The sequence below is a fragment of the Saccopteryx leptura genome, chromosome 6 (genome assembly GCF_036850995.1).
Source record: "Saccopteryx leptura isolate mSacLep1 chromosome 6, mSacLep1_pri_phased_curated, whole genome shotgun sequence".
Taxonomy (NCBI): Eukaryota; Metazoa; Chordata; class Mammalia; order Chiroptera; family Emballonuridae; genus Saccopteryx; species Saccopteryx leptura.
Genome location: NC_089508.1, coordinates 124,038,470 through 124,049,385, shown reverse-complemented (window position 1 = coordinate 124,049,385; position 10,916 = coordinate 124,038,470). Strand labels below are relative to the sequence as shown.

Sequence of the window (10,916 nt, the reverse complement as noted above, 5' to 3'; positions counted from 1 at the left end):
TGAATGAGAGAATTCTAAAAACTTTCTCACAGTATTTAAATAAAACCATGAGTTACTCTAAGGAAACTACAAAGGTGGCAACTGACCTTTCAGACAAAAAGAGTTCTTTGTACTTAGAAATAGGGATTGTTTGTCCTTTCATATGGGTGCATGCTAGAATAAATATTTTGGTGTGGAAAATGGACTCCAAGGAAGACTTTTGAATATGTAAACTTAACAACAAATTATTGAATGTTGCTCACCTGTTCACCTGTTTATTCATTATTTAAGTTATTCTCATAATCCAGATGTCTAGATAGGATGAATTAATTTCATTTTATACTTTGTGTTTCTACAAGAAGCAAACACTTTTTGGAAGTAAAGGCCATAATATTTTTTTCTTTGACAGCTTCTTATATCACTTTGGCCACATGGGTTCTTGGTCCTTTTTTTTTTTTTTTTTGTATTAAAGGCAACCTCAGTACCTGCATTCCATCTCTTTGGAGGGACCAAAGCAATGGGTTTTTGACTCAACAATCATTGAGCACCTAACCTGTGCTTTGATTTATTGTACAGTTGTTCAAAGCCTGTTCTTTTAAAAAATTTTTTTATCAAAAACATATTTTAATTGAAGAAATATACAAATGGAGAATTAAAATATTTTTTAAAATTAATGGGGTGACATTGATAAATCAGGGTACATATGTTCAGAGAAAACACCTCCAGGTTATTTTGACATTTGATTATGCTGCATTCCCATCACCCAAAGTCAAATTGTCTTCTGTCACCTTCTATCTGGTTTTCTTTGTGCCCCTCCTCTCCCACCACCCCCTCCCTTCCCTCCCACCCCTGGTAACCACCACACTCTTGTCCATGTCGCTGAGTCTCATTTTTATGTCCCACCAATGTATGGAATCATATAGTTCTGTTTTTTCTGTTTTACTTATTTCACTCAGTATAATGTTATCAAGGTCCATCCATGTTATTGTAAATTTACATTTACATTTACAAAGCCTGTTCTTAACTATTTGTCCTTCCATACAACTGGCACCCTATTCCTAGAGGATGTTGACGTTTGTGGAGTTTGATGCGTTTGGTTGTTTCCAGGTACATCAGCAGATGGAAGGGAAGTTGCTTTGGAAAGCCAGTATGTGTGTAGGTATCCTGGTCCTTTCTGGGACCAGACGGCAGGAAGGGAACTTTACTTGGGAAGGAGCATGTGGAAGGGAAGTGGAGCGGGGTCCTGGAAGAGGAGAGTTGGTGTGCAGACCTGAGGTTCTACCACCAGGTAGGAGGCACCGGTGGTCTGAAACCCAGCTCTGGCTTCTCTCCACGCCGCTAGCTGCCTCTCAACACCGCCCCCGCAACTGAAGTTCCAAACTTTTCCTCCAACAGGGAGAGGAAGGGTGTTATTAAGTTAGTAAGGGAAGTCCCTCCCCCTTCCCGGATTCTGACTGGTCGAGGCCGACCCTACCCCCGGCAGGGCCGCGGGCGGATTGGCTGTGGGGTTGCGGGGCTTCGCCGCAGGCCGGGAGCCCAAGGCCACCAGGGCCCCCAGGTGGCCGGTGTGGCCCGGACCGCCTGCTCTTCCGTGCGCGCTCCTGTCCCGCAAACTTTAAGGCTCGCTCACGGAACAGGCGCGCCACGCACGCTCGGAGCGGGACTGCCCAGACCTGGCCATGAAGAGCCTCAAGTCCCGCCTGAGGAGGCAGGACGCGCCCGGCCCCCTGTCGCCCGGCGCGGCCACCAGCGCGGTGAGTCTCGCCGCCCTGCGCGTCCCGCGCTCCCGGCGCTCCCCTCCCGGGGAGTCCTCCCCAGCTCCCGGGCGCGCGCTCCTCTCGGCTCTTCCTCCGCGCGCCCCGCTGCCCCGGCGCCACCTCCTCCCGCGGGCCGGGCTCTGCGTTGGCCCAGAGACCCTAGGGACCTTCCCCATCCGCCGCCTGCAGGCCGCGTCGGGCCCCTTCCTCGTCCTTCGTCCCCGAGCTGCTGGCGCTTCGGGGTCACACCGCCCCTCCTCCTCAGTCCCCGGGGCGTGCCCCCTCCGCGCACTCGCTCTTCCCCGGCCGGGCTCTGCGGTCCCGTAGGCTGTGCGCGGGCGGGGGTTCGCGCCCCGCATCCCGGCGGCTCGGGCAGTGGACCCGGCACTTCTCGCCCGGACCCCGGACCTCCTGTGAGTCAGAGACTCGGAGCCTTGAGCGCTGCTCGGCTGGTTGTGTGCTTTGGTTCCAGCCGCTGTCGCCTGTCACCGGGAAAGTTTGATTTCCGAGAGGGACAGATGCAACTTCTGGGGAGTCGTTGGAAAGACAGAGCCCCACTTGGGCGGAAACTCGGGCAGTGGTGGTGAAATCGGGAAGGTGGTTATCCCGTCGGGCTGTGTGAGTCTCACCTGTGGGACAGACCCGTGTCACAGGAGCGGGTCTCACCAGCGGGGTAGACCTCCAGTGTGCTCTCTAAGCGGTACGCAAGGCCTCGCTGTAGCTGGCAGGAGAACAGAAGTCTTGAGAAACAGCCTGACAACAGATGTTGGGATTTAGATAATTTGGCAAGTTAGAAAAAAAATGGCCATATCAAAAATTTCATATTACTGAAACAAACGTTATTTAAAAGTCTCGAAGAGTCAGACGTAAAGGAGACGGGCTGGAACTGTCCAGTTGCCCATTTGGAGTAATTAAAACCGACCTTTATATTTTACCAAATGATTATATCTTTTTTTTATGAGACTACTAATTCATCTGCTCTTTCTCTCCACCTGTTTCTAGCATGGTTTTTCTTGGACTTAAAGGAAATTGTGGTGAAACTGGCCTCTTTAATTCTCAATTTAAGAAAATCAAGGGATAATGAAGAGTACAAAGGTGTGTTGTAGAACAGGGCACCTGAAGCCTGTATAATTATGTTAACCAGTGTCACTCCCATAAATTCAGTAAAAAATAAAGATAGGAAGACCACTGAAAAAAATAAAAAAGGGATAGTTTCAGGTGGTATATTTAATGTTGTTACTAAAGCGTGGATTTATTTTATGAGCTAATGGAAAGATTACTTTGTTTCACATTTTTTTTTAAATTTACTGATTTTAGAGAAGAAGAGAGAGAGAGAGAGAGAGAGAGAAACATGTATTTGTTGTTTCACTTATGCAGTCGTTGGTTAAGTCTTTCTTGTGTGTGCCCTAACCGGGGAATGAACCCACAACTTTCATGCTTTGACATATTGGGAGGATACACTAACCAAGTGAGCTACTGTCTCACATCATTTTAAAAAAATAATTGCAAGAAATGTCATTAGTGATGTCACAGGTCACTATGGTTGAGTTAAAGATTCAACTTCTTTGTAGTATAGGTTGTGTTTTCAGCTTTAATGATATATATACTTTTCTAGGTTTATTCACTGTATTTTACCATTTGGTTTGCACTAAGGATTCACCTTAATTTTATCTCTTTTTTCTTCTAGAAATGCAGAGTAGTTATTGGTATCAGCATGCCGATTTGTATTCTGTACATTGAGATTATGAAGTGCATCCCTTTGAGTTTACATCTTTAGCACTTGCTAAACTGAGCATTTTATTATTTTTCTTAAAATAATGGCATAAAAATAAAGAGTAATATGTGGTATAAAAAATAGAACCTATCTGATTAGAAAAAGTCAGCATCTCTCAGTTTAAGTTAAATGTTGGGGTAAGTTTTGTAAAGTATTAAATGAAAATAAATGAGTGTGATGACTAATAAAACCAAACCAAGCATTGCTAGAAAAAAATGAAGGTATAGGAGAAATAGGTCCCTTCTGCCCTTCAGTCTATAAACCGTAATCCCTAATGTCAGTTCTGGTCACATAGGTACCTCGTGTTATTACTGACCATCTTTCTTTTATTTATTTGCCTTGGATAGATAATATAGCATATGACATATCTGAAAGGAACAAAAATATTCACAGCAAATAGTGCTTTCTCCACCATTGTCTTTCAGCTACCTGTACCCTGTCCTCAGAGGCTACTGTGTTCAGTAGTTTGCATGTCGCTCCGGAGAAAATTTAGCAATTACAAGCAAATATAAATATTCTGTATATTCTTTATAGAAATGGTAGCACACCACACTCGCTTTCCATATCTTTTTAAAACTATCTAGGCCCACTCAGAGTACCCCATTCGAATCTTTTGCCATACTGTACAACGCCTGTATGTTTCAAGCGTGTGTGCACTTGTAGGATCAGTTCCGAAGAGTGGAATTGCCAGGTTAAAGGATATATACATTTGGAATGTTAAATTTTTTTCCATGTGTCATGTACCCAATGGGGGAGAATTGTTTTTCATGGTTTTGTTTAAAGTCTGCATAGATTTTTTTTATCTTTGCGAGCCAGATAGGTAGGTAAATGTGGTATCTCAGGATAGTTTAAATTTATATTTCTCTTATTGTAAGTGAACTTGAGCATCTTTGGATAGTTTTAAGAGCCCCTTATATGTTCGTTTTTAGGAACAATTTATCCTTTCCATTTTTCTATTTGGGTTGTTGATTTTTTTCTATTCATTATATATATGTTATAGCAGGGAAATTAGCCTTGTTAATATAAATAATATTTTTAAATGTTTGTCTAATGACTTTGTTTATAGTGGGTTTTGCTGTGCAGAAAGTGGTAAATTTTTTTTTGTATTTTTTTGTATTTTTTTTTTTGTATTTAAGTTGGAAGCGGGGAGGCAGTCAGACAGACTCCCGCATGCTCCCGACTGGGATCCACCGGCATGCCCACCAGGGGGGGATGCTCTGCCCATCTGGGGCGTACCTCTGCCTCAATCAGAGCCATTCATCAGAACCATTCATCAGAGCCATTCTAGTGCCTGAGGCAGAGGCCACAGAGCCATCCTCAGCGCCTGGGCAAACTTTGCTCCAGTGGAGCCTTGGCTGCAGGAGGGGAAGAGAGAGACAGAGAGGAAGGAGAGGGGGAGGGGTGGAGAAGCAGATGGGCGCCTCTCCTGTGTGCCCTGGCCGGGAATCGAACCCGGGACTCCCGCACGCCAGGCCGACGCTCTACCACTGAGCCAACCGGCCAGGGCCGAAAGTGGTAATTTTTATACAATTGAACTTACCAACTTTTGTTTTTTAAAACTTTGAGGTTTACGTTATATCTTGGTGATATTTTTCCATTATGTAATATTAAGCAAAAAGAAACAAAAATGTCCCTAGTTTCATTTAGTATTTTATTTTATTTTATTTTATTTATTTATTTATTTTTACATTTAAATCTTTGCTTCGTCTAGAATTATTATGGTGTATGATTAGAGATAAACATCTTGCTTTCTTTTTTCTGCCCCCCCCCCGCCACCTAATTTGAATCTTAAAACACTCATTTAATTGGCACAGAAATGATCACTCTTTGTTCTGTACAACTTTGATTTGAGAAAAATTTTAAAAATAAATATTTTTATTTATTAATCCTTTTATCTGGAGACACATTAGATATAGATTGAGGTATGTAAGAATTTTTTGATAGTATAGTGTGTGAAATATAGATTTTTAGCTTCACAAGCTAAATTATAATTATATGCAGATTATGTACAGAAATAAAGTTATTTAAAATATTCTGAATATGCCGTGGTTATAAATAATGCCAATGAGTTTAGATCTTACTAAATTTGACTAATTAAAATTAAGAGACTATAATTCCATAGCAGTAACACTGCAAACGAATATTGTAAGCAGACATTTTGGAAGGGTTTCCCCTTTAAATTGCAATGGCATGAATTCTTGCTTTAAAGGGGTCTCTGACCTGGGATGCTCTGCGGTGATTATTTCACTGCCCTTACGCTACTCTTAAAATGGTATAGTGAATTTTATAAATCAAAAACCAAATATGTTCTCAAGGTCCTCATTAATGTTTCAGTACCCTGAAAAAAAATATTGGTAGTTCTAAAAGTATTTAGATTTACAGATATTGCAAGTGAAAAAAATATTCAAAAATATTTCTCTTGGTTCTCACTAGGAACAGAAGTTAGAGATATTTATAAGGCTTACAAGATTAAATATGATTTTGTTTTTGTTGTGAGTTTGTGAATGAGGGCTTTGTATTTTCCACTTAGGGATTTAGGTGTGTTTAAAAGATGCTAACATTATTATTATAATGATTTGGGGGTAATGTGAATAATTAAGATCACAAATTGTTCTGTCTAACCTCATGGTAATGATCATGGTTTACTTGTCAATCTATTAAATGCTTGCCTTAATTAAAACTTTATTCAGATGGTTTCTTAGGTTTATCCCTGCGTTGTATTTCTCGTGGTTCTGAAAGAAAGTTCACAATGAAGAGGGCCTCTTTTTATGCTTAAGGATTTCAGCCTAGCTGCAGTTCTCTTCGGTCCTTGTGCTGATATGAATTGCTGAATTTTATTAGAATACCAAAGCAGAAGGGTTGAGCTGCTTTGGTATGTCTTTTGGTACGTAATGAGCCCTAGGACTTAAATGATGTATAGTTAAGGATTTTGATTGCTTCTTTTACTAAGAGTGGAGTGATTATGTGTCTTTATTTATTGTGCACATACACATTTTTCAAATTTAAAATTATTCAATATTTGGATCTTGCTCATCAGTAGTCTTATTTAGTTTGGAAAACATTTAAAGAACACATAAGTTAGGTTCAAGAATGAATTGATAATCTTTGAAGAAGTGGATAATTGTAGACTGGGAACAAAAAATCTCACTATAAATCTGGAGTCCTTTGTCATGCTGGAAAGCAAGGAGGTTATCAAAGGTTAAGACTTGGGAATCACTTGAAGTGCCTCTTATTTGACCAATGGTGGGGGAGTTTAATTACCAAGGATAATACAGCAGTAGACAAATCTTTAAATCTCTAAGTTCATAATAATGATTACAAAAAAAAAAAGAAACGAAAGAAAGGAAGTTGTCATTTTTGGAGAATGTTAAGGAACTGATGTGTGATTTTCAGATCCATAAAGTCAAGAGAAAAAACACCACGCTTTTACTCAGGGTAACCAAATATTCAATAAGGGGAACTTTCTCTTTTGTAAAAGTTATTGTATCCTAGCTAATAGATGAAGATGGGATGATAGAATTAGTCTATCACAGTTTTTGTAGCTCCTAATGAATAAATGGATCTGGAGTCTAGACAGGGATTATCAGTGGATACTAATGTCTTAGAAAGAAAGACAACCAGACATAATTTATCTCCTGATGGAAATTTCTTTACTATTACCAGTCTTGACAAAAGAACCAAACCTGAATATGACAAGCCTCTAGATCTAACCACCAATTTACAGAAAATTCAGGGGATAGAGGAATGTGGCATGCAATCAATAAAATTCTGATCTTGGGAAACTCTATAGAATAAATAGCCTGGTTTCTTCAAAACTAAATTATGACAATGAGAAGAAAAGGAGAAATCTAGATATTAAACGAGATTTTAGGAGTCATTAACGGGTTGCAATGGTAGGCTTTATTGAGACCCTGATTAAATAATTGTAAAAAATAAAAGTTTATAAGACAATTGAGAAATGTTATCACTAACTGGATATTTGTGATATTACAGAATTATTTTTAAAAATTTCAATGTGACAATGGTAGTGATGTGGATATGTTTATAAAAGGTTTTGTCTTTCAGAGACACATTTAGAAGTAAGCTATTTACAGGTGAAATGGTGAGATGTCTGGGATTTACTTCAGAATAATCTGTGGGCAGGAAAAGCAAGTGTGGAGTAAAGTTGAAATAGGATTGGTTGAGTTAATAATTGTAACTACCGTATTTTACTTTTATGATACTATTGTATTTTGTATTTGTTCTAAACTCCCTATAATAAGAAAGATCAAGTCATAGCCATCAAGAATTAAGATTACTTAACATCCATCACCTCACTCAGTTTTTAACTGAAAAGAAAAAAAGAACTTTAAGAAAGCTAGACATAAAATCATAATATAATATGCTAAGAGCCATACTAGAGGTGTGTCTGCATTGCTGTGGGAGCATGATGGGCAGGGTGGGTCAGTGAGGGTGGAGGAAGGTAAAGCTTGTGCCTGGGCCACAGAGACACTTTGCAGGCCTTGTGCAGCTGCAAAAGCATTGCTCAGGAGGGCGAATCAGATTGGGAAAGGAGGTTAAGTGTTACTGTAGGGATGGGACAAGTGAGATTTGGAGAAGTGCAAGTAAGGCTGGAAGGTTTTTCTTTCCTTTTTGTTTTTTAAACCTCAATTAAAAATTTTAATTCTTTTGCAAGTTTAAGCCATTATTTAGAGAGATCACTGACAGGAGCTGTCAGGTTTTATCTTCAGAAATTATCCTGTGAGTAAGTTAACAAGTTCATCCTTTTTTCCTTTTCTGCCAGAATTAGCTAATAGCCAGCAAAATTTTGTTCTCCTCAGCCCTGCTTAACTTAGTTGTATCCTTGGTGAAGAAATCTAGTTCCAATGATATCAGATTTAAACATTGTAATGCATATTTTCTGCTTCATCGCCTTACCATGTGGAAGCTTTTACCATCCTGTTAGAGCAGGGGGCCCCAGACTTTTTACACAGGGGGCCAGTTCACTGTCCCTCAGACCATTGGAGGGCCGGACTATAAAAAAAACTATGAACATGCCTAACCAGGCAGTGGCACAGTGAATAGAGTGTTGGACTGGGATGTGGAGGACCCAGGTTCGAGACCCCAAGGTCACCAGCTTGAGCACAGGCTCATCTGGTTTGAGCAGAGCTCACCATCTTGGACCCAAGGTCGCTGGCTCCAGCAAGGGGTTACTCAGTCTGCTGAAGGCCCGCGGTCAAGGCACATATGAGAAAGCAATGAACAACTAAAGTGTCACAATGAAAAACTGATTATTGATGCTTCTCATCTCTCTCCGTTCCTTTCTGTCTGTCCCTATCCATCCCTCTCTCTGACTCTCTATCTCTGTAAAAAAAACAAACAAAAACTATGAACAAATCCCTATGCACACTGCACATATCTTATTTTAAAGTAAAAAAGACAAACAAACCGGGAACAAATATAATATTTAAAATAAAGAACAAGTAAATTTAAATCAACAAACTAACCAGTATTTCAATGGGAACTATGCTCCTCTCACTGACCACCAATGAAAGAGGTGCCCCTTCCGGAAGTGCGGCAGGGCCGGATAAATGGCCTCGGGGCCACATGTGGCCCGCAGGCCGTAGTTTGGGGACCCCTGTGTTAGAGATTGTGGGAACATTCGTCTGTCCAGACACTTAAGGTATAGAAGAGGAAATTGTTGAAAATTCCACCTGCATGAATTTATTCAGTCAAGGGAAGTCAGACTGATTTCTATAGGGAGCTTGCCTAAAATTGGATGGTTGAAATGGATTTCCTGAGCATGACCTGTGGTGGCGCAATGTATGGAATGTCAACCTGGAATGCTGGGTGTCTGGTTGGAAACCATAGGCTTGCCTGCTCAAGGCACATACGAGAAGCAACTACTGTATATAAGTTGATGCTTCCAGCTCCTCTCCCACCCCTTTTTCTTTCTCTCTCCTTTCTCTAAAAAAATCAATAAATAAAATTTTTAAAAATGTACTTCCTGAAATTATAAATAGAACGATAGAATTGTATATGCATATTGCCTTATTTTTCTAAATCATAAGACAATTGAAAGCTTTATTTGCTTTTCTAGGCTTAAAAATATAGCACAAAAACACAAGATTAAATTCATGTGTTTGTAGTCACAAAACAGTTTTTTGTCTTCTGGACTTTCTTATTATTAGGAATCCTGAATATTATTGACTGTGACTGATTTATTTCCAAGTGGTATAGTCTCCGAAGTGGTGTGTAGAAGATGCACACTGATACTATTGCATGACTGGTGTGGTGGCAAAGGCTGGGATGGGCTGGCCTGGCAAGTGCCCTGGGGAGAGAGTAGGGGCGTGGCCACACCAGCCAGGAGAAATGGCTGTCTATTGTTTTCAAAATCTTTCTTCCCCCATACATGTTCACTGTAGAAAACAAAATATGGCGAAGGTAAAGAATAAAACAAGTCACCTTTACTGCTGTTTCTCATGCCATAACCACTGGTTATGCTTTTTTTTTTTTTTGGTTATGCTTTTTAAAAAAGATTCCCTACTGCCCTTTTGTTATGCTATTAGCATTTTAACTCCCTTGACTCCACAGTAAATGATATGTGTATAATTTTTTAGTCATATTCGATTCTAATAAACTGTGCTTAAAATGATACTGTATTTCCCCATGTATAAGATGCTCCCAAGTATAAGATACCCCTTAGTTTGGGGGCCCGAAATTTGAAAAAAAAAATTACATAAAGTTATTGAACTTAAGTTGTATTCATCATAAAATTCATACAACTCCTCATCACTGTAAAAACTCCCATCCATTAGCTTGTCCTCATCTGTGTCTGATGACGAATCACTGTCTTCAAGAAGGAGTACAAAAACAAGCAAAAAAGCGGGAAATGCAAGTGAAGAAATCTACAACCACTGTATAAGATGTACCCAGTTTTTAGACCCCAAATTTTTTGTAAAAAAGGTGCATCTTATACATGGGGAAATACGGTAAGTCATTTGAAATTATTTGAGCAAATACAACTGTCCCATTAGGAATACTCAGTAAGTGCTAGGGAATGATTTAAAAAGAAATTACTTATGAGAAACCTAAGGGCCAGTAGCCAACATTTATTGAGGATATATGTCACAGCCATTGTTCTAAGTGCTTCACATGCTCTCAGTCCTCATAGCAACCCTCAGAAGTGGGTACCACTGTCATCACTTTACAGATGAAGTTAATAATTGACTTGCCCAAGATTCCATAGTTAATGAGTGGAGAGACAGGTAGATGGACTATGGAACCTATGCCCCTAATCCTTGTTAAGTGATATAATTTAACATTTAAAGCTATGGGATTTGTACCTTGAGCCATATACCAAAAAAGTTGGAGGGTGGGGTGTTTGGTGGGGGAGGAAGGCTTTTTATTGTAGGTTTGAAAACCAA

At 40.0% G+C, this 10,916-nt stretch overlaps 1 protein-coding gene across 3 annotated transcripts in view; it reads left to right on the top strand.

Annotated features, from left to right (window-relative positions):
- The first annotated feature begins 1,499 nt into the window (after positions 1 to 1,499).
- The window catches only part of UACA (uveal autoantigen with coiled-coil domains and ankyrin repeats), a 106,143-nt gene continuing 96,726 nt past the window's right edge, over positions 1,500 to 10,916 (top strand). For all 3 annotated transcript variants that reach the window (XM_066387927.1, XM_066387930.1, XM_066387928.1), the window contains exon 1: positions 1,500 to 1,733. In XM_066387927.1, coding sequence (XP_066244024.1) covers positions 1,659 to 1,733 — 75 coding nt within the window. In that variant the 5' untranslated portion in view covers positions 1,500 to 1,658. The remainder of the gene's footprint in view (positions 1,734 to 10,916) is intronic.